The sequence below is a fragment of the Dermochelys coriacea genome, chromosome 1 (genome assembly GCF_009764565.3).
Source record: "Dermochelys coriacea isolate rDerCor1 chromosome 1, rDerCor1.pri.v4, whole genome shotgun sequence".
Classification (NCBI taxonomy): Eukaryota; Metazoa; Chordata; order Testudines; family Dermochelyidae; genus Dermochelys; species Dermochelys coriacea.
This window is the reverse complement of record NC_050068.2, coordinates 279,866,934-279,891,651: the sequence shown is the minus strand read 5'-3', so window position 1 is coordinate 279,891,651 and position 24,718 is coordinate 279,866,934. Positions and strand designations below refer to the sequence as shown.

The 24,718-nt window shown below is 43.8% G+C and overlaps 1 protein-coding gene across 2 annotated transcripts in view; it reads right to left on the bottom strand.

The window, feature by feature from the left end:
• The window catches only part of LIN7A (lin-7 homolog A, crumbs cell polarity complex component), an 80,879-nt gene extending 58,830 nt beyond the window's left edge, over window positions 1-22,049 (bottom strand). Inside the window, exon 1 of one of the 2 annotated variants that reach the window (XM_038417915.2) lies at window positions 21,828-22,049. In XM_038417915.2, the coding sequence (XP_038273843.1) occupies window positions 21,828-21,870 (43 nt within the window). In that variant the 5' untranslated portion in view covers window positions 21,871-22,049. The remainder of the gene's footprint in view (window positions 1-21,827) is intronic. The other variant, XM_043492755.1, reaches the window with a different exon arrangement.
• Between the last annotated feature and the right edge of the window lie 2,669 nt (window positions 22,050-24,718).

Below are 24,718 nucleotides of genomic sequence, written 5' to 3'. Positions count from 1 at the left end.
CCAGCAGCTGCAAATGTTTCAAGCCTCCCTCCTCCATCCCAGAGGCTATCTCAGATAAGGCGGCAAAAAAACCCACAAACACGATGACATGTTCTCTGAGCTCATGCAATCGTCCGGCACTGACAGAGCTGTGTGGAGGGACACAATAGCAGAGTACAGGACGGTGGCTGATGAACGTGAGGAGAGGTGGCGGCAGGAAGATCAGAGGAGGCATGAGGAAACGCTGGGGATACTGCGGGATCAAACGGACATGCTCCGGTGTCTGGTGGAAGTTCATGAACGGCAGCAGGATCACAGACTGCTGCAGCAGCCCCTGCTTAACTGCCCTTCCTCCTCCCCAAGTTCCATAGCCTCCTCACCCAGACGCCCAAGAACACGGGGTGGGAGGCTCTGGGCACCCAACCACTCCACCCCAATGGACTGCCCAAGCAACAGAAGGCTGGCATTCAACAAGTTTTAAAGTGGCCTTTTCCTTCCCTCCTACCCTCCTCCAACACCCCAACCTTGTGAGTTATCTCCCTATTTTTATAATCAATTAATAAAGAATACATGTTTTTAAAACGATAGTGACTTTATTTCCTTTGCAAGCAAGCTGTGATCGAAGGCGAGAGGGAAGGTGGCTTACAGGGAATTAGAGTCAACCAAGGGGGTGGATTTTCATCAGGGAGAAACAAACAGAAGTGTAACACAGTACCCTGGCCAGTCATGAAGCTGGTTTTCAAAGCTTCTCTGATGCGCACTACTTCCTGGTGTGCTCTTCTAATTGCCCTGGTGTCTGGCTGCGCATATTCAGCAGCCAGGCGATTTGCATCAACCTCCCACTCTGCCATAAACGTCTCCCCCTTACTCTCACAGAGATTGTGGAGCACACAGCAAGCAGCAATAACAATGGGAATATTGGTTTCACTGAGGTCTGAGTGAGTCAGTAAACTGCGCCAGCGACCCTTTAAATGTCCAAATGCACACACTACCACCATTCTGCACTTGCTCAGCCTATAGTTGAACAGCTCCTGACTACTGTCCAGGGTGCCTGTGTACAGCTTCATGAGCCAGGGCATTAAGGGGTAGGCTGGGTCCCCAAGGATAACTAATGGCATTTCAACATCCCCAACAGTAATTTTCTGGTCTGGGAAGTAAATCCCTTCCTGCAGCCGTTTAAACAGACCAGAGTTCCTGAAGATGTGAGCGTCATGAACCTTTCTCGGCCATCCCACGTTGATGTTGGTGAAACGTCCCTTGTGATCCACCAGTGCTTGCAGCACTATTGAAAAGTACCCCTTGGGGTTTATGTACTGGCTGCCCTGGTGGTCCGGTCCCAAGACAGGGATATGCGTTCCGTCTATAGCCCAACCACAGTTAGGGAATCCCACTGCAGCAAAGCCATCTAGTATGACCTGCACATTTCCCAGAGTCACTACCTTTGATAGCAGCAGCTCAGTGATTGCGTTGGCTACTTGCATCACAGCAACCCCCACAGTAGATTTGCCCACTCCAAATTGATTCCTGACTGACCAGTAGCTGTCTGGCATTGCAAGCTTCCACAGGGCAATTGCCACTCGCTTGTGAACTGTGAGGGCTGCTCTCATCTTGGTATTCTTGCACTTCAGGGCAGGGGAAAGCAAGTCACAAAGTTCTATGAAAGTGCCCTTACGCATGCGAAAGTTTCGGAGCCACTGGGAATCATCCCAGACCTGCAACACTATGTGGTCCCACCACTCTGTGCTTGTTTCCCAGGCCCAGAATTGGTGTTCCACGGCATGAGCCTGCCCCATTAACACCATGATCTCCAAATTGTGGGGGAACGCAGTTTTAGAGAAAAGTGTGTTCATGTCCTCATCACTATGCTGCCGTCGCCTCCTCGCCTGGTTTTTCAGGTGCTGGTTCTGCATACACTGCACGATAATGCACAAGGTGTTTACAATGGTCATAACTGCTGTGGTGAGCTGAACAGGCTCCATGCTTGCTGTGCTATGGCATCTGCTCCTGCTGGGGCAAACCAAGGAAAAGGGCGCAAAACGATTGTTTGTTGTTGCTCTGGCGGAGGGAGGTGTGACTGACAACATGGCTTACAGGGTTGGCTTACAGGGAATTAAAATCAACAAAGTGGGTAGCTTTGCGAGAAACAGAATGGCCCCCTCAAGGATAGAACTCAAAACTGGGTTTAGCAGGCCGTTGATTTCATGGAGGGAGGAAGGAGAAAATGAATACAAAACAAATCTGGTCTATTTCTTGTTTTGATCCACTTCATCTATCTTTATACATCTTGCTGGCAGCAGACTGTGCAGTACGACCGCTAGCCATCGTCATCACCGGGGTGCTCGGCAGAAGACGGTGCAGTATAACTGCTGGCCATCGTCTTCTGCTGGCTGCAGATTAAAAGATAGTGCACTGCCGGTAGGACTGAATCGCCATGAGACGAAACTTAAAAGGGAAATGACCTGGATGAGTCACTCCCATATTTGCCCAGGCGCCCCTGACCTCATCAAGGTCGGTTAAAAGAGCACCCAGGACTACGTCGACGATGGCTACCAGTCCAACTGCACTGTCTGCTGCCAAAAGACAATAAACTGTTGTTGTGTAGCAATACAGTACTGCGTCTGCCAGCACCCAGGAGACATACGGTGACGGTTAGCTGAGCGGGCTCCATGGCGTCTGCACAGGTAACTCAAGAAAAAAAGGCGCAAAATGATTGTCTGCCCTTGCTTTCACGGAGGGATGGAGGGAAGAGGGGCCTGACAATATGTATCCAGAACTACCCGCAACAATGTTTTAACCCCATCAGACACTGGGATTTCTACCCAGAATTCAAATGAGCAGCGGAGACTGTGGGAACTGTGGGATAGCTACCCATAGTGCAACGCTCCAGAAGTTGACAGTTGCCTTGGTATTGTGGACACACTTCGCCGACTACATGCACTTAGAGCATTTGTGTAGGGACACACACAATCAACTGTATAAAAACGCTTTCTACAAAACCAACTTCTATAAATTCTACTTAATTTCGTGGTGTAGACAAGACCTGAGAGGTATACCTCAGTATCATAAATTGGGCATAATGGTGTGCAGGGAGCAACAATTTAATCAGTTAAAATCCAGTAATGTTATCGAGGCTTTTATGGTATATTTTTATACTGCATCTATAATATACAAGTATATCTTTGAAGTCTTCTCAAAATAACTATAATTAAAACAATGTTAATGTTCTATTACATTGGTTTAAATAAATGATCTGGTAATCATTACAGGTCTAATGCAAGAGCAATTTTACATTCCAACAACTGAATATTGCTACAGCTACTCAAACATAAGAAAGAATGAATCATATAAAACTTCTACTGTTCAGATAAAAACCAAATCACTCATGCATATCTTTTTCAAGTAGTCTAGGTAAACAGCCACTGGCCCCACCATATATGACAATACCCATATGTGACAAGAACTTCATTATTAGCAGATAGGACATCACTTTTAAAAATTAAAGGTATGTCTACACTGCATGTTCTACTAGTATGGGTATAAACAGCAGTGTAGACACTGAGACACTGCTTAGGTGAGTAGAGTAACCCTGAACCCTGTGGGTATGTGTGACATTTTGAGTATCATGCAGATCAATAAGGGGTTCTGTCGCTGCCTGTCTTGTAGCTTTGGGTGCCTTAATTTTATGCTGCTATGGCTCAGAGTCCTGACACCAGCGCAAAAGCACAAAAGTCTCATCCTCGCTTCCACCAGCCTAGTTACTCTTTCAGGGTGATCCCAACATAAAAACATAAGAATGCCCATACTGGATGAGACCAATAGTCCATCTAGCCCAGTATCCAGTTCTTCCAACAGTGGCCAAAGCCAGATGTTTCAAAGGGAATGAACAGAACATGGCATTATCAAGTGATCCATCCCATTATCCAGTCCCAGCATCTGGCAATCAGAGGCTTAGAGAGACAGAGTGTGGGGTTGCATCCCTGACCATCTTGGCTAATACCATTGATCGACCTATCCTCCATGAACTTATCTAATTCTTTTTTGAATCCCCCGATAATTTTGTCCTTTAAAACATCTCATAGCAACGAGTTTCACAGGTTGACTGTGCATTGTGTGAAGAAGTACTTCCTTTTGTTTGTTTTAAACCAGCTGCCTATTAATTTTCACTGATTCTTGTGTTAAGAGATGGGGTAAAAAACACTTCCTTATTCACTTTCTCCACACCATTCATGATTTTATAGACCTCTATCATATCCCCCCCTTGGCTGTCTCTTTTCCAAGCTGAACAGTCCTAGTGTTTTTAATCTCTCCTCATATGGAAGCTATTCCATATCCTTAATCATTTTTGTTGCCCTTTGTACTTTTTTCCATTTCAAATATATCTTTTTTGAAAGGGGCAGGGGGAACTGCATGCAGTATTCAAGGTGTGGGTGTACCATGGATTTATAAAGTGGCATTACGATATTTACTGTCTTATTATCTATCCCTTTCCTAATGGTTCCTAACATTGTTAGCTTTTTTTGACTGCTGCTTCAAGGGTTGCCAAGCCTCCAGGATTGTCTTGGAGTCTCCAGGAATTAAAGATTAATTTTTAATTAAAGATTGTCATGTGATGAAACCTCCAGGAATATGTTCACCCAAAACTGGCAACACTAGCTGCTGCACATTGAGCAGATATTTTCAGAGAACTATCCACAATGACTCCAAGATCTCTTTCTTGAATGGTAACAGCTAATTTAGACTCCATCATTTTATATATATAGTTTTCTATGTAAATATCCCCAAATTCTTAACTACAAGACACTCAGACCTTTCCCCTCTGGTTTGTCACCCCAAACATGTGAAAACTGCCCCCAGTTATCAGTTTCACTTTGGCGCACACACCATAAAGCTTGCACATTGGAGACCGGCGTTGGATAAAAATAAACAAGAAGTTTGTTTAAAAGAAAAATCACAAATTCAGAGAAGAAATAGTAAGAAAAAGCAAACACACACAAGTTACAGAAAATAAACATAAAGACGCAACTTCAGGCTTTACACTTATATATTGGGTAAATTCTCTTTCCTTATACAAGTTACCTATTGTGTTTGAACAGAGGCTGTCCATCAGTTTCTATAAAGCCCTTATAAAGCCCTTCTTTTTTAAGGATTTGCATGGTTTTTGTCCCCCTGCCCCCTTTTGTTAACTACGATGATTCATCGTTACTCATAATGGGGAAAATTCCCTCGATTTGGTAGCTGGGGTGTCTCAGGGTCTTCCCATTAACTGTAATTATTTGTCTTTTTCTGGGTTGAAACATGGATCATTATTTGCATCTGGTTTTGTGTAAACACCCAGCTTGGAATTCACTCCTCCCTGCTATGAGGTATATTTGAAATTGTAGCTTAAGTCATAGGAATAGTATTCTATATAGACCGGGGTGGGCAAACTTTTTGGCCCGAGGGCTACATCGGGGTGCGAAACTGTATGGAGGGCCAGATAGGGAACACTGTGCCCCCCAAAAGCCTGGCCCCTGCCCCCATTTGCCCCTTCCCATTTCCCGCCCCCTGACTGTCCCCCTCAGAACTCCCAACCCATCCAACCCCTCTGCTCCTTCTCCCCTAATTGCCCCGACCTATCCACCCCCCCACAGGCCTCCCGGGACTCCCTCGCCCTATTCAACCCCCCCCTGTTCCCCGACCCCTGACTGCCCCAGAACCTCCGCCCCATCCAACTGCCCCCTGCTCCCTGATTACCCCCTGGGACTCTCTACCCAATCCCTCACCGTCGTGTGCGCTTGCCGCCGCCCCCTTACCATTTCGCTCAGGGGCCCTCGAGCAGGTTTCAGGGGGGCCTCCAAGCAGAGCCAGCGTTAGACTCACTGATGCCCCACTTCATGGAGCTGAAGTCCAGATCCCTGAGCCCTGCTACCTGGAGCTGAAGCTGAAGCCTAAGCAATGTAACTTTGTTGGGGCACCTATGGCATGGGGCCCCAGGCAATTGCCCTGCTTGCTACCCCCTAATGCCGGCCCTGGCTTTTATATGCAGAAAACCAGTTACTGTAGCACAGGTGGGCCGTGGAATTTTTATATCATGAAGGGAGTCAGAAAGAAAAAGGTTGAGAACCTCTGCCCTACATGGCTCTCTACACACCCAAGCAGTGCCTCCTGCAGTGTCCCACTGCCTTCCTACTAGAGTCATTGCTAGAGTCTTTCCCTGCTGCAGGGGGAAGCTCTAGCAATGGGGAAAGACTCTGGCAGCAGGGGAACAGCAGGGAAAGGTTCCGGCAGCTCGCTGAAATGCAGAAAGGCTCCAGAGCCTTTCTGTGCTATAGGCAGCTCCCGAAGTCTTTCACTGACATGTGCAGCAACGCACTGTGGTGTGGGAGCAGCCTGTTTTTCACTGCAGCGTGTAGCTACACACCTTATACCCCATTGCAAGTGATTTGCATTGCAGACATACCCAGAAGCTGCTTAAAATAAATAATTTTAAGCAGTTTAGCAAATGTTTAAGCCTCTCTTTTCCTAATGTGTGAAAAAATCCAACCACGCAATAGAGTTGGATGTGCTGTATCTGTCTCACTTGGCCTATTATAGTGGTAAATGAACTTGTAAGTGTGTTGGTGGACTTCCTATGTGCTTTCTATCACAGCCGCGGTCAAGCTCCTTCTGCTGGATGCGTATCAGGCTGCTGTGTTTGGATCCATACACTGGATCCTACAGGTTTCTAAGCCAGTAATTTAAGCACACTCTCCCCACAACTCCAGCCTCATGGGTACTGCTGTTTTGCAGTTTAACCTTTTTGGGGTCATGTGATAGTTACAACACTGCCAATCTCAAGAGATCAGCACTCATGAGCTGAACCCCAAATATCATGAGATTTTTTTTAAAAGTCTATATTGCGGATTTTGGTCTGTCTTTTGATTCTGAATTCCCCCTGCCCAGGCCCAGCATGTGACATTAAGGTTGCTCACTCTCCCAGATGTGTTAGTAAGGTGATTGTGGGCTCCCATTGCAGAAGCTCTAACCCTAACATCTGCCCTTTCCCAGACTGGGTGCTGCAGTGTTTCATTTGCAAAGAGTAAAGCTGAATGCAGGTTAAGTTGAATAAGTGAAACTTTGTTAAACCATGTGTTCTGCTCTGTCTTTGTGGTTGAGTTGCTTCTAGTCTCTCTCCACATTCTCTGTTTTCCTGGTGTCCCATCAATAATCCCACCTTCTCCAGGGAAGAAACATGGGCCTCTGACTCCAGTTCAACTGCTCATGATATGTCTTCATTATTTTACAAACATTTTAATATACAATGTTGATATAAACAAATAATTGACATCCAAACTCCTGCTCCGTGTCCCTTCTGCCCTCCAACAGAGCCAAGTTGGAGTTTCATTTTAACCACAAATTCAGCTAGTTACATATTTCTTTGAGACAGTTTGGTCTCCTCAACAAGTGACCACACCCGGAGTAACTGATCTCCGTCTCCCTGTCACCATAATCTAGCAAACTCTCTCTGCGGAGTTGCCTCCCTCCCCGTGGGGTTGGCTTCTGGATGGTTCTCTGTGTCTCCATTCTGTGATGATCTCTATATTTTTTGGCTGGGTGTTGTCTGCTGGCTCGTGTCTCTTGTTCCTTCAGATCACTTGTCCCTCTTGTGTAATCACCTTCTATGATCTGGTTGCCACTGCACCCCTAACCTGCTAAGTAAAGGACATAACAAGCGATATGTCCCGCATCTAGATCACAAAAAAGTAGCACATACAGTATAACTGTGCATGTTGCCACACTGTATTCAATAGTGTGTTTTTTAGCTATTGTCAGACAGATTTTTCTTGAGGAATGGGGAAAAAGGAAGGAAATGAACCATCAACAGGTGTTTCACAAAGGGAGGTGAGATTAGTTCACAGATGATAATTCTCCTTCACAACAGGCTCTGTGTTTGAGCTAGAGCCACTACTCTTGGTTTCTTCTCTGCTGGTGTGTCATTATTAGAGTCTTCTGTTGTCTGATCCTTAGTTCTTATCTCTTCAACTAATCTTGATCTTACAGCTCCTTTATTGTTCATGCCAGAAAAGGGAGGAAGAGATGGCAGTGGGCCAACAGTGGACATAAACAGCTTCACATTATTTCTAGCATTATGATTTTAATTTCTTCACTGGCTGTTTCATAAGCCTCCTCCCCATAGAGGCAGCAGAGATCAGATGACTATTATGAATGACAAATGATGCAATAAGTCATTATGCATGAATATATAATGGCACTGTTTCTCTGTTGGAAGAAGTCATGAGAAGATTAATCTTCCGTCTTTCTGAAGTCACCTTCTTTCATTTTAGTTGACTCCAGCACTGAACTTTGTAGACCAATTCCCTGTGGCAACTGACTAGGGAGATACAACTTCAGAGAGAAACACAATTTTCAGAAAGTATATATGAGAAATATTGTAATGGCAAGATTAGTGCAATGGAAGCAACATTTCTTGTTAACATACCCCAGTTTAACTATACATTGCAGGCAGTTCTAGTATACTAGTGATTGCATAGCCAAATATACCACTTTTTTTCTTTTAATTTCCAAGCCTATGACTTTCCAAACAACAAAATGAATGGAACTAGGGTTCTTTGTGCATTAATATGATCATAGGATAGAACGATGACTTTCCGGAATTGCTGCTGCAAGCTGAAAACAAACTTTGAAATGGAAAGCTCCCTTCCTGTTGTACAGAGAATATAGGTAATGTCAGTATAAACTACAGCTGTGTGGTTTGCTTGATTCTGATAGATTTTGGAAGTGGAAGTGTGGGGGTAAAATTTATTTCAAATTGTAGCCTGATTTAACAGGACATCATTTATGAGATGTGGAAAAAACAAAACCTGAGATATTGTGGCATGGTTTCATTGTTAGGAAGCAAAAGGTGAGGTATACACTATGAACTCCATAGCCATTTCTATTATGATACAAAACTGGCAGCATGGCAGGAAATGGTGATGGGGCAGGGATGCACAACTGACTCTCTTCCCATTCTTTGTAGGATCATAGATTTTTAGAGCCAGATCACTTAGTCTGATCTCCTGCAAATCACAGGCCATAAAATTCCATCCAGTTACTCCTGTATTCCTCCAAGTAACTTGTTTGACTACAGCACATTTTCAATTTCTTTTGAAAGCATGAATAGATGATGGATTTCAGAAGGTTAAGACTGCCGCCAAAGGATTAATATACCAATCAGCTATCTGATTTGTGCATGTGGACGTCGGTGCCAGTGCTGGAGCTCATTGATTGCAGAGGACTCCATACAGGCCAATGTGCAGGACTGATACCTTAAAATATAAATAACGTTTCTTCTTTGTTTTTTTTTACATGATATGATTGAGGAAGATAATGAAAGAGTCAGGGTCCTGAAGGATAAATGCTTACCCTGAAGGATTTATCAAAAGGAACTTCCACAGTAAAGGTGAAGCAACTTTGATTCAGCAGAAATAAAGAGAATGCCCATTTGAGAAATGCTGGTCCATATACAATACTTTGTGTTTGTGTGTGACATTTAAAAAAATCTTATTCTCTGAGCTACTCCTTCCCAACCCACACCCACTCTGATGATGATACTGCATGCCATTTATATTGTTGTGAGTAATTTTTGTAACAGTTATTTAACTCTTTGGATTTGTTGCCTGATATGCTCATGAAAACTTAATTTTTCCATCTTTTAAATAATTAAGAACATTCCATTTGTTTTGGAGCATTCCTTCCCCAGCCTCTTCTGGCCATTCAGTTTCTGGATGACAATTTATCCCCTTTATTTAGTATTATCACATAAAGGGGCACAGGGTAATACTTTATGAGAAGCAACTTCCACTTCTTGGAAGCATTGGTAGCATTATTCCTGGGTAGTTGTTTTGTCTCACTATTTGTTAGGGACTCAATTCAGGAAAGCTTTTCGGCATGTATTTAAATCCATCCCTATTTAGGATAGCACTTAAGTATGTGATTAATTTAAAGCACGTTTGGGATTTCAGTACATGCTTAAAGTGCTTTTCTGAATAAGTATTCTTTCCTGAATTGGTTCTTATGATTTTCTTATCCACAGTCTGAATCTCTAGCAAATGTCTGATTACAACTCTAGGTAAAAGAAGATTAAATCAGCTCAGATTAACTTTCTTTGTAAATGTTTGTGTATTTTAAAGTATGTTAGTATTTTAAAAGTACCAAATATGTTTGAAGTCTCTCATGCAACACAAATTATCTGTACTTTAGAGAAGATAGATAAATTCAGGAATTGCCACTTAAGTGGGGTCAAAACACTATCTGCTTTCATTTGTTTTTTCTCTTGACTTTTCATCTTACAATTAATGATGGTTCTATGTAATGACTTAAATTGGTGGCTTCACATTTCAAATCATTGCCTTTTTATTTGCCAAGAGCATCTTTACATTTGACTAGCATAGCTCAACTAAAAGTGTGTATCTTTGTATACTTGCATAAGTATCATAACTGTTAAAGAGAGCTATGCATATATGTATTTTTGTGATGGTTAATTAAAAGAACATATCTGCACAAAGCCAAGGACTTTATTATTTGTCACATTTATTATTTCCACTGATTATTTCATTAGAGGAGAGCCCCGCCCAGTAGCACATATAAGCTGAAAAGAGAAGAAATATATTCAAACAAATAATTTACTTGACATTTCATTAAATACCTGATCCTGCCCTCCTTACTCAGGCAAAAGGCCCACTAACTTCAGAGTGAATGAGGCATGTAGGATACTAGGATTAGGCATAGGAATTTGTCTATAAAACACATTGTCAAAAGGGAAGGAATATATAATATAGCATGCCTTGTGTTTCCTAAGCATTAACACACCAATCCTGTAACTTGTTGTATGTGATGGACTCCTGTACCTGCTCAGAACCCCATTGGGGATTAGGGATGAAAGTAACATTTTAAAAAAGTAAGTGTTTAAACTACTAACATTTTACTGGTTAAACATTCAACTGTTAGGCTCTACTGCCACCCTGCACACCCAGGGTCCTGGCTGCCAGCAGGCCCCCTGCGCCTGGGGTCCCAGCCACCACCACATGCAGGGGGCTCTGCTGCTGCCCCGCGCAAAGTCCTGGGCATGGGGGCCACCAGCAAGCAGGACCCCAGCCAGCAGCTGGGATGGGGTGGAGGGAAGGGAATCAGCAGCCAGGATCTCGGGGGCATGGCAGCTGGGACCCGTGGTGCCGGGCTGGCAGCAGGGTCCCGCAGCAGAGTTTAAATGTTAACCAGAATACCTTACCGATAAGATTGATGCTTATTGGTTAATCGGTTAACATTTTACATCCCTATTGGGGATCAACAAGTTTCAGGATCCAGAACAATGTAACAAATGAGGAGTAGAATACATTATTGGTAGCCTAAATTCTGTTCATATTCAGGATCTTCCAGCATAAATTCAAATACAGATGCTCCCCAATTTATGCAATCATTCCATTCCGGAACGCCTTGCATAACTTGAGTTTTGCATAAGTCGGAAATGTATTCCTGACCATTATGCAAAAAAAAAACCCCAACAAAAAAAACCCCTCCTATTTCTAGCTTACGGAGCTTTTTCCGTAAATGCGGACTTGCGTAAGTCGGGTCTTGCGTAAACCAGGGAGTGTCTGTAAATTAAAATTATGTTTAGGTATTATTATTGAATTGCTACAGTACCAACAGTGTGCAAGATGTTTACAGACCAGGAGTAAGGCAAGATCCTTGCAGTAATAAGTGTTTGCTGTGAGCATTGTCCATCTTGTTTTGGCAATCGTATGCCTAACGTGCTCAACAAACATTTCCTTAACATGAACAAAGCCACTGAAGAACAACGTGGCATGACTAATCTTGTGTTCAAAAATTACACTTGACTGGGGATTTAAGATATCCCTTTCCAAGTCACAGAAGTGACTTACACCAAATTCCACCAAAACTCTGTGTGTGGAGTGTTACATATAGACACACAATTATGAAGGACTTCATTTTTAAGGCCACATTGTGCCTGGATGCAAATCTGTTGTACAAGGACAAAGTTGAGAGAAGGAGCTGTTGCTCCTTTCTGGTCATGGGCCTGGCCACTGTACAATTTACAACCCCTGAGGTATCAGGGATTGCTCTCTCCTAGAGGCCTCAGGGCAGAAGCCACCTCAACAAGGACAGGAAAGAGAGAGAAGGAAGCAGAACCATGATCCAGTGAAACTGGTGGACTGCAGATTGGAACACAGAATCCTCAGGCAGACCCAGTCCATCTCAGAGTTCCCCTGGGGGAAGTGGATCTCCATACCTACTCACAATTCAGGGTTGTGCCTAACAGATGCAGTTGAGATCCTCATGTGCATTAAACTTTTTAAAATAGTAACATTATTTTGACATTTCTTATAAAAATCCAAGCTCCCATATTAAAGGTATAAATATAGGAGTCATAAGACTTTAGGAAGCATTACTAAACTATGTGCATAATTAAAGAAATTTGTTATCAATGCTGCATGAACGCTTCAGTTACATAAATCTGTAAAAAGCATATTCATTCATAATCCAAATGCACTAAATCAAGCGGCTTACCCTAAATCCATCTCTTCAGAAAAACATCCAGTAAAAAAACCATCAAACACAGTGACATAAACAAAATTATTTCAGTCTGTGACTATGTCTTTCTGTTCCAGTACTACATAATCAAATACAGACCAAGCCTTCTGATTTTTTATCTTAATGGAATGGTGATTTTTATTTTTAATATATCATTATTTTGTATATCACCACTATAAAGGATATCCAGCTGCAAATATGTGGCACTTAAAGTATTTTCATTGCTCTCAGATGCTACAATGATGGGTGCTATAAAATCTCTGAGATGGACAGATATATTTGGTAGATATTAGGTGATACTCATGCCTGTGCAGAGGGACAGTACAATCACTCCAACCCTATTTTGAGGGCTTAAGTGGGATTTAAGTGATGCTGGGTCTTTGTAGTAGGGTTAAACTCCTACCTTATGAATTAGACTTTGTATTAATTATATTTTTTTCAGAATATACATTATAGTAAGACTTACAGTCCAGAATAATGGCATGTTTCCAATTTCCATGAAAATTATATCGATGATATGTACTTACCACACACAGATGTGTGCGTGGGGGGGGGAACCAAACCCACTTAAGTAGGCTATCAAAAGAGAAGGATGAACAGAAAAATAACAGAGAACGATGTACACAGACCTATAAAAGAATGGTGTTCTATCTGGCTGGAATGGAGGTTTATTTTATAACTATCAACAGAACATTGCCATAGTTGCTTATATTAGAAGCTCTAATACTAATTTCAGATCTTTTCTTATTCCTCTTTATCTCTTCTAAATAGAGTGCTGCATATGACAACTTTCCCAATGTGTTTTGGCACATTCATTTCATTTGCAAGTTATTTGTTTGAATTAATAGAGAATAAATGGAGTTTAGTTATGCAGTGTAGCTTAACAGCAAGAGGTCTTTCCAGTTTCCTAGCATAGATTTGAGAGCAGTAGAAATTAGGTTGTCAATACGTTTAGGTTATTTTAAGGTTATGTTCACATATATTAATGCCTGAATGATTTTAAATTAAATCCATCTCAGATTGTTCCCCATTGACCTACTGCACAGCCAGCAGTTATGACCCTGGGTGAAGCTTCATAAACAATTGTGGTATTAGTTCTTTCTGTGCAAAGAATTCAGCAGTCTTTCCTTCAATCTGCAAGCACTTAAGGAAGTGTTCACCTCAAGGATGTGAATACTAACTATATGCAAATAAAAAAGTAATGTGGGGTGGAAGGATAGATGTAGACATCGGCTAGTGGGACCCGCTCTCTGGAAATATATTTTCCATGACAATCTAGCTCTTAATTATGAGTCAGTTCAAAACAATTTAAATATCTAATTGACTAGAAATCAAGATGGTCTCTTGAAAAGTGATCTTTCCTAACTTGCTATTTGCTTGTCCTGTGCAAAACCCACAATGAAAAAGATCAGGGAACATGCTGGTGCAATGTTCTGAGTAAACAGTGGCGACAGCAGACTAAGTTCAGTTTCAGAGTGAAGAGTACAAATAACATTTCAAATAAATTAAGCTTTTCGAAAAACAGTATTTTAAAGTGTCCAGTGAAGTATAAAGGTTCAGATAAAGTGAAAGGTGAAAATCCATCTTCTATTATTGACAGATACAATGATGTCTGCCTATAAGTGAGGGACCCGATGTGCAGACTCGTGAGCTTGGTACATGAGAAACATAGGAATTGAAATCTCAGACAATACAATAGCCCTGACAAGAAATATTTGAGAGAGAGAGAGAGAGAGAGAGAGAGTAATAAAATGCCCACATATTTTAGCTTAAAATGAAGGTTGTTTAAATGAATTTTCTCTCAATGCAATCAATAAACATTAACTTTCAGACCAATGTCTTTTTACATCTCTTGAAAGTTTCCCTGGGATGGAAAAATAGTTTCTATCTCACTTCTATGACCAGTGAGGATGATTGATAGAGTGACATAAGTGATACTGAGTTGGTGATGTAAGGTTGGTGCAGTAGGAAGAGGGGAAGTGTTTAATCTGAGGGGCATATAGTTTGGGGGGGGGCATAGGCTTCTTGTGTAACTGGTAGGGGAAGTATGGTGGGGAGAATGACATGAGGATGCCGAGACATCTGGGTCTTGGAAAACCCATCCTCTGACAAGCAGGATTTCTCTATGTTGGGAAGTCCTTACATATGTTCTATGAGGATACTCTACCAGAGGGAAACTCTGGCCTGTCTGTCTGTAACAGACAGGCCCAAGACACTCAGGTTGGCCACAGTTTGATAGTGACAGAAAGGCAGTAGTCCTTCCTCTGTAGATTTTGGGGACCCTCCATTGACTTACGGAGTGCAAAAATCCTTCTTGATGTCCCCCCAAAGAAGGAAGATGGGGGTGGGAGAGTTCAGTCTGGTCCTCTCCCACCAGCAGACAACTGGAGAAACAGAGATGAATGTCACCCTAAAGACTCTAAGGGTACATGAGAAGTCCTAAGTAGAGGTTTATTTGGAAGGTGCGATTGCCTTATGGGGATCCAAAGGCATGGAGCTGGGAAGGCCATGCATTTTAGAGACAAGCCTTAGGGATCCCTAGCTAAGAGGGCTTTACTTGTGAGCTGAGCGGAAGTCTGGTGGAGGCATGGGGAGGGGGCATTGGGTGGATCTGCACTGTAGCAGGAGGCATGGTGGAGCAGGAAAAGAACCATGGAAGCAGCAGGTCTCTGGTAGAAGAGGTCATGGGAAAACAGGGTTCTTTTGGAAAGGCCTGGGTTTGAGGTGATCATGACAGGGAGTGGAGGCAAGTGGAGAGTAGGGCTCTGCAAGTAGGGGATGTTCGGTCATAGTGTTACAAGGCTGCAGCCGTGAGGCACTGGGGAGTAAGTCTGCTCCCCAACCCCACATCTCAGTAGCACATTCTTACAGTCCAGACTAAAGAAAGATTGCAGAATGATCAAACTTTAAAAGATTAAATTTTAACTGTTGCCCTTAGCCCCCTTCATGGTTATCTCCAAACAGTGCTTCTCCCATGTTCTCTGTGTCTCCCAACCCTCAACCTCTGACTCTCTGTAAGTCACTATAGAATCACAGGGCTAGAAGGGACCACCAGGGTTCTAGTTTAACCCCATGCCAAGATTCATGATTTGTTGTATCTAAACCATCCAAGACAGATCACTATCCAGTCTCTTTTTGAAAACCTCTAGTGAAGGAGCTCCTACAACTTCCCTAGGTGGTTTGTTTCATTGTCCTACTGTTCTTACAGTTAGGAAGTTATTCCTGAGATTTAATCTAAATCTGTGATGCTATAGTTTGAACCCATTGCTTCTTGTCCTGCCCTCTCTGGCAAAAGAGAACAATTTTTCTCCATCTTTTTTATGGCAGGCTTTCAGGTATCTGAAAATAGCTATCATGTCCCCCCATAATTTCCTCTTTTCCAAACTAAACATATCCAGTTCCTTCAGCCTTCACTCATATGGCTTTCATTCCATCCCTTTGCTCATCTTTGTTGCTCTCCTCTGGATTCTTTTCAGTTTCTTTACATCCTTTCTATACAGCGCTGACCAAAATTTGACACAGTACTATAGCTGAGGCCTAACCAGCATCAAATAGAGCGGTACTACCACCTCTTGTGACTTGCATGCTATGCCTCTGTTAATGCAATCCAAAACTGCATTGGCTATTTTTGCAAAAGCATCGCATTGTTGACTCATGTTGAGGTTGTGATCCACCACAACTCCCAGATCCTTCTCTGCAGTGATGCTGCCAAGCCAATTATCCCCCATTCTGTATTTGTGCATTTGGTTTTTCTTCCCTAAGTTTAGCACCTTACATTTGTCTTTGTTGAATTTCATTTTGTTGTCTATAGCCCAGTTCTCCACTTTATCAAGATACCTTTGCATTTTAGTTCTATCCTCCAAAGTGTTTACCACTTCCCATAGCTTTGTGTCATCCGCAGATTTAATCAATATGCTCTCTGTTCCTACATCCAGATAATTAATAAAGATGTTAAATAACACTGGACCCAGAACAGATCCCTATGGACCCCACTTGAGACCTCCTTCTAATCTGACATCATTCCATTAATATTACTCTTTGTTTGCAGCTGTTTAACCAACTATGTATCCACTTAACGGTAGTTCTACTAAGACCACATTTCTCCAGCTTACTTATGAGACTGTCATGTGGGACTGTGTCAAAAGCCTTGCAAATTCCAGGTATATTATGTCCACTGCATTCCATTATCCACTATGCATCACAGGCTTATGTTCTCATTTTCATATAATTATAAAATAAATCAACTGGAATATAAATATTTTACTTAGTGTATAGTATATAAAGCAGTACAGTAACTCCTCACTTAAAGTCATCCCAGTTAACATTGTTTCGTTGTTACATTGCTGATCAATTAGGGAACATGCTTGTTTAAAGTTGTGCAATGCTCCCTTCTAACGTCGTTTGGCAGCCGCCTGCTTTGTCCACTGCTTGCAGGAAGAACAGCCCGTTGGAGCTAGCTGGTGGGGGCTTGGAACCAGGTTGGACCAGCAGCCCCCCTATCAGCTCCCCTCTCTCCTAAGTTCCCTGTGCAGCAGCCACCCAGCAGGTTATCAATTGCCAGCAGTCCCTTTCCCCTCTGCCATGTGCTGCTCCTGCCCTCTGCCTTGGAGCTGCTCCCGGAAGCCTCCTGCTTGCTGTGTGGAGGGGGCTAATGTTAGGGTGTCCCACTCCCCCTTGCTCCTGCACCCTGCTTACCCCATCTCCATAGAGCTGGGGACACACACAACAGGGCTCAGGATGGAGGGAACTTCCTGGCAGCAGCTGTGGTCTCAGCTTGCTGATTAATTTAACAGGCAGTGTACTTAAGAGTGGATCAGCATATTTAAAGGGGAAATGTGCATTTCTCTCTCACACACACACACACACACACACACACACACACACAGTGTGTGTCTCTGTCTGCCATGCTGTCTCCCCTCCCTCCATTCCTGCTGCCTTATAGAGTGTGAGGCTACATTAACAACAAGTTAACCCTTGAGGGTTCAGCCAATTGGCAGTTCATCATTTAGCAGTAAGGCATTCCCTGGGAAATATCCCACCCTCTGACTTCACCACCTCAACCAAACTTCACAATCATCATTGCTGTGCACAGTATTAAATTATTTATTTAAAACTTATACCGTGTGTGTGTGTATATATCGTGACAAAGCTCTGTCCTTGCCTCCGTGGGTCCCACGTTTCCTGTCGGATTTCACTAGCCTCAGAGGCTCACTGTGACCCTCCACGTAACCCTTCTTTCTCTAGAGACAAGGGTCACAGTCTACTGAGCCATTTTCATCATAAGCCAGCAAGGGAGGTGAGGAGAAGTTATCCTTCCTTGCACAGTCTCTGTTGTCTCCCAGTCTCAGTGATTAACCAGGGGGCAAAGGTGCGGGGGGGAGCCTGGGCCCACTCTCTACTCCGGGCTCCAGCCCAGGGACCCTAATAGTATCAGCTATGGTAGCTGACCTTTTAGAAACATGACATATACAATTCCCTAGGCTGCTTCCCCCACAGCAGCCCTCACTTCCTCAAACTCCACTTCACCCTTACCTCAGGGCCTCCTTCCCTGTGCCTGATAGGTGTGTACTACTCAGCCTCTCCAACTGCGCAACTTCTTCCCACAGCTCCTGACATGCACACCCACCTGACTGACTGGGAGGCTTTTAACTAGTTTCAGCCAGCCCCTGATTGGCTTCAGGTGTCCCAATCAACATAGCTTTCTCCCTGCCTTCTGGAAAGTTCTTAATTGGCCCCAGCTGCCATTTCACTTATCCTGGTACCAGAGATTTGTTTAGCCTGGAGCTAATATATCTATCTCCCACTACTCTTCCATAGCCATCTGGCCTTGCCCCGTCACAAAATATATTGTCTTTTGTCTGGCAAAAAAAAAAAATTCCCTGGAACCTAAACCCCCCCATTTACATTAATTCTTATGCGGAAATTGGATTATCTTAACATTATTTCGCTTAAAGTCACATTTTTCAGGAACATAACTAATGAGGAGTTACTGTATAAACAAGTCATTATCTGTATGATATTTTAGTTTGTACTAATTCACTGGTGCTTGTTATGTAGCTTGTTGTAAAACTAGGCAAATATCTAGATGAGTTGATGTACCCCCTGGAAGACCTCTGAATACTCCCCAGAGATACACGTACCCCTGGTTGAGAACCACTGCTCTATAGAAACCCCCACAACTGCACCTGCTCTAGTAGCTGTGTCACATCACATTCTCACCCCACGACATATGCGGTCTCCCTCCCAGCCCTATACAGTCCTCAGACTAAAGGGAGATGTCTGTGAGATGAAACTGTGATTAAAATTTCCATTATATTGGAAAGTTGCTCTACATATTAGAGTCCTGCAGACACAGATGGTTGTGCAGGTAGAGAGAGACATGCTGACAGGAATTAAGGAAGTTAATTCTAATCAGGCTTCCAATCATGCACACAAAAATGACAGTCACCTTTAAATGTTGTTTTATTTTAACTTACGTATTTCTCATTTATCTGTGACAGGGTTTGAAAAACAAAACTGCATATAAAGTTTGTTATGATGACACATTCCAGGACAGTAATGAAGGTTTTACATCTGTATATTATTCACATAGGGCTAGATTTCACCATTTAGACACTGCCCAGAGGAGGGGGCAGTGCAGAGGCACACTGCCCCCATGGACCCCACCATGATAATTCCCTCATCATAATCACTTGAACTACTACATGCCTTCAAGGAATGCACTTTACTCTCCTTGCTGCACTGACTTCTCTATGGGAGAGCATGGAGTCAGTGCAGGTCTATAGTATTTTCCAGAGTGGACTGTGTCTTGACCTTAGCAGGGCTGAGGCAGACTCAGGAGGAGCCCAGCTCCTTCTATTTTGATAAAAGCAAAGGGAGAGCTTCTCTTCCTTGATTTGAGAAATCCTGCTGCCCCAGAGATTCCCCTCTTCCCTGGCTGGTAAGGGAAGGACTCAAGTGAAAACATCTGGAGGCACCAGGCCTAGGTGAGATGTCTCTGGGGCTCTCAGCCTTCTCAACAACTGGAGCAGCAGCACCCCCTGAAAGGCGACTGCGTCCCACAGAAGAAGTTGCCTTCTTTTGGACATGAACACGTTGGATATTTTTTTTTTCCTTGTTGCATGCAATCACCTTGTGCTGATGCAACTCTGCATCTCAACTACATTAACAGTGAGTCCTCTTAGGAGTCACTGGGATTGATGAATTCCTTCTCCTGTTTTCATCTACTTCAGCCACCAGGTAAGAGGAGAGCATTTTGGCCCTCAACTTGCACCTCTGTGAAAGTGCCAGGCACACCCTGGCCCATATCTAGCGGAATCTTACTTATGACTATTTAGAGAGAGAATGTTTAAAAAAAAACATAGTTTCAATAATGAACAGGAATGCTATGGGATCATAATATTGAAATACTAATAATTCTCTTTGAAAAGCCATGCATTTTAATGGATTGCCATCTGTTCAACCCTTTACCGAGAAATAGATTTGTCCTGCTTAATGCAAACAATATTGGGATGAAACTGTACATTACACAGTAGATTTCTAAGCACTCTGGAGAAACACGTATTCTCCTTCTTACTGCATGCCAGTACTTTATTTCAGTAATAACTTCATTTTGTTCTTTCTTTTGTCTGAATATCTTATTAAAACAACCCACCTAATGCACAGTAAAGTTGTGATGGGCACCACAACAGCTGCTATGCTCTCAATTAGGTTCCAGCAAAGTAACCCTAGTGTCCTCTAAATTAAAATCTCAAACTGAATTCATCAGGTTTCTTTTCCATTGAATTTACAGCAGGAAGCTCTGTGCCTCTTGTTTCGAGTCCATCTTAATCTTCTAGAAAGAGTATTTTTAAAACCAAGGCACTGGCCTAAATCATTCTCTACAAAGTAAAGGATTTACAAATTGCTCGGCGGCTCAAACACACAGGATGTAGATTAAAAAAAATTGTCCTAACACTTAAGAGTCCTATCTAGGGAGCTTGTTTGATCTCAAACAAGAACTCATAAAGAAGAAAAAGCCAAACAAATAATAAATCAAGTTATTTTCCCCTCTGTAATAACCAAATATTTCTGGTGTACCTTATTAGAATTACACATGTACTTTCAATGGTATCAGTTTAGAAATCGTTTCTTATTGTCACCTAATCAGGTTGGGTGGAGATCTAATTTTACAGCCTTGTAGCAGAAGTTTAAATTTAGCATAGTCTCAAGCTTTCTGCACCCCCTCTTTATCTCTTTTGTAATGGACTGTACAGAGAAGGATAAAAAGGTGCTGCTGTCACAGTCTCGAGGGTGGAAAAATTTTATCAGTGTTGTCGTCAATGCCAGGGGCAACTAGGTGTCTTCAGGAATATAGCTGTCTTCTATATGGAAGCAGTATTAATTATAGCAAATATGGCAAATTGCAGCTCCCTCCCATTCTCCTTCCCCCCACCCCCCCAATTCAGATTTTTCGCATGGATGACTTTCCTTTGCTTATGCCTGAGCCCTTTTCTTAGAGGAGTTAGCTATGGGGAAAGTGAAGCTACCACAAAGCTAATAACTAGAAATGCATCTATATGCCAAGCAGCGACTCTGCCACTATACTTGAGATGCCAGTATAGGGACATACTCAAAATCAATGCATTAGAGATGCTAGTAGGGCAAGATGCGGTAGCAGACAGCAAGTTAGCAGAGAAAAGCGAGTGCAGAAAAGAGGCAAAGCAAAATCGTAGAGACACATAGAGAGATTAATACACTACATCGAGAGTGCAATACACTAGCCAGCACGATCCTAGATTTGTAATATACAATCCCCTGGAACTGTGGGAATCCATGCCCCGGCTGTCTCCTCAGGATGCCAGCCCTACCCCAGGCTCCAAAACGCTTCTCCCCCTCGAAGAAAGTTTGGCCTCTTTGCTTTCCTCCCTCCCTCCCTCCCTCCCTCTCCTTTCACCTTACAGCCACCTGCTACGGGGGACAGCGTCCCCCCAAGCCCGCAGCCTGCCCACTGCCCTGTTCTCCGGCAGCAGGCTCCAAGCATGCAGGTGCAGCTTCAGCAGCCGGCACAGGTGTGGCCCGGGGGCTCCCGCGGCTTTGGGGGCCCCTCCCCAGGACCAGGGCGGGATACAGGCAGGGGCTACTCCGCGGCAGCCAGAAGCCGCAGGACGTGCCGGGGATGCGTCTCCAGGGGACACCAGCCTCTTCTCTGCAGCCTACCGGGGTGACTCCCCGCACCCGAAGCCCCTGCCTGAGCCGCTGCCCTGGAGCGGGCTCGGGGCGACAGCAGCGGCGCTTACCTCTGTCCAGCGTGAGCGGCTGGACCGCTGTCAGCGTCGCCATGTCTGCGGCGGCAGCCGGAGTGACGCTCCGCTCCCCGAGCGGCGTGCGGGGAGACGAGGCGGAGGAGGAGACGGGGAGGGCGCGGCGGCGCTGGGGAGGAGGCTCAGGCGGGCTAGCCGTCGGCCGGGGAGGCTGCTCCGTGGCGCGGAGGAGCGGGAGCCCCGGGCAGGCGGGCGGGCGGGCGGGGCTCCCTCCGCGCTGGCAGGGGGCCAGGGCTGTGCGTGTGCCGCCGCTGGCGCCCTGCCGCTGGATTCCAGATGCGCGCAGCGCCGCCTGGCGTGGGCCGCCTCCTCTGGCCGGCCTGGGGCTCTCCCGCGCGAGCCCGCCGGGACCTTCCGCCGCCTTCCCATAGGATATCAGGGTTGGAAGGGGCCTCAGGAGGTCATCTAGTCCAACCCCCTGCTCAACGCAGGACCAATCCCCAATTTTTGCCCCAAATGGCCCCCTCAGGGATTGAACTCACAACCCTGGGTTTAGCAAGCTAATGCTCAAACCACTGAGCTATCCCTCCCATAGAGCAGCACAGTTTAGTGCAATATTAAGACCCATAGAATATGCCCCTACAGGTCCTAGTGCCTCACCTGGGCTATTGCAGCACCAGTGTGGATGTGGCTACACAGATATCATTCAAGTATGATGTAACAGGGTGGATGATCACACCCAGGCTATGCTAACACAGGTGCCGAGACCTGGGTACCCAATCCTGGAACACTCTGGAGTGAAGACATACTCCATGAGACACAGAGAGCATCATTTACAGAGATGTGGCAATGGCCGGGGAGGGGGAGCCAGGTTCCAACCCCTGGGAGGGAAGAGACGCTACCTGCAGCCAGGGCGGGGGCCACAGCAGCCTCCACTGTAGCCTTCCTCTTCTGCCACCCTCTGACGTCAGCAACGAAGTGTGGGCAGGGGCTGTTGGGCAAGGACTCTGCAGCTGGTTGCCCTGCGTCTGTGAGGGGAGGCCAAGGGGTGGGGTGCTGATGGGGAGAGTGTGACTGGGTGTGAACTTCGTGTGTCTGCTTTGTTTAAAAAAGTGGATCATCCTACCCTCTGTCCCCCAGAGAGCGAGGAGATAGGTTGCTACAGAGGCAGGGGAGGGGTGTATTTTTTTTAACGGGTACTTGTGTGGCTCCAGCACCATCCTTATCTGTAAAATGGGGAACTAAGGCACAGAGAATAACATGCTGAAGGTCAGTGGAGGTTGTTCACAAAGCCAGGAAAAAAGCAAGGTGTCCTAGTCCAGTGCTCTACACACAAGCCTATCCTTAGTTTGGCTGCACAGGCATTTTCATTCTCAGTGGTCACTTTCAGCGGTAACGTTATCCTTTTCCAGTTTTTACTCACCGGACTGAAGTTTGCCAGGTTAGATGTCAGTCCCGGAGTACTCATTTTTGTAATCTTTGAATAAAAATGGTTCAGCCATTCTTTTCCAATATAAAAAATGTTAGGCAACTCTTTTTTTTTTAAAAAAAATCAGCTTTCATGCCTCAGTGGCTTGAGGTAGATGTTGGGCATTTGGCAGCGAGAGTGTCCCCAAGTCATAGATATGCCTTTTGGTCATCTGAGGATGTTTGGTTGTGATTTGTGAAAGTTGGAAAGATTTGGAAAGAGGACAGTGCAGGCTCATGGATATTTCTATTGTGATCTCTTAATGACTTCCTAACAGTTCTGTGCATGCATATACTAGGTAAACCAAAGGGAGTCCAGCCACCTTCCTTCTGAGGAGTAAAGTTGTACATGGGTGATAACAGAGAGCCAAAGTACTGCTGCAGCCTGACCTATGGAAGAGGAGGTAGAGAAAGGTTTGCATGAAATGAGGCAAGGCTCTTCTATGCAATATGTGCATTTTGCTGTTGCCCGGTACATACTTAAACATAGTGGAATTTCTGTACCTACATTTTCCCTTTAAAATATATAGGAAATGCTATACAAAAGAAATTGTATTACAACAAAGTTACCGTTGCAAAATAAAGTGTTGTGAGCTCAAGCATGAAAAACTGAATCCACAATTGGAGCAGTAAAGAAACTATTACTTGAATATTTTGACCACCATTTGGTGTGTTTTATAATTAGGTGAGTGTAAGAGAATAAATTTAAGACACATTTTCTCCTCAGAAAGATGAGTTAAAAACTAGAAGTCCTCTTCTGAGTAGTAAACACAGTAGTTAAATCAGTTTGGCTGTGTTGACAAGAAAATGTTTTAATTGGCTAAAATGCTGAAAATTAAAAATCAGTTACTGGCAGGCAGTCAATTATCTTAACCTAAATTAACATAAGGTTTTTTATTATGTAGATTGTATGTATTTGCATAGCAGCTGGATTGACATAAAGTGTAACATCTTTTAAGCAGTCACATTATTATATATGGGATTCATAGTCTTAAATTGAAAAGAATGTACACATTTGGAGCTATAACAGCCTAATGTGATAAGTCTCAAACTGTTATGACACTTTTAAAAAACCTATTATGGGAAGTATCTTTAAATAATATTAAAAGCACACTGCCAAGCTAATTAAGCAATCAAGTTGTTTTTGTTGTAGGTTTTCAGAATTCTTCAGACTCTTTTTTAAACTGACAAATTAAAAACAGACATTTTTTAAACAAAATACAAATATAACGTTACGTGGCCTGTTTATAAATGTGTAATAGACATGCCACATGGATAAGTTATTAAGATCCAGCTCTTCAAATAAATATTTAGTAGTCCTCAGGTTTAAGAGCAACCATATTAGGGGAGAGGTGCTTTCTATGGGAAAAATCAGTTGGCCAACTTTGCGCCTGGTTGAGTGCCCTTTATGTCTGTTGCTGGATGAACAGGTCAGATGTCCCATGTCATACAGTATTAAG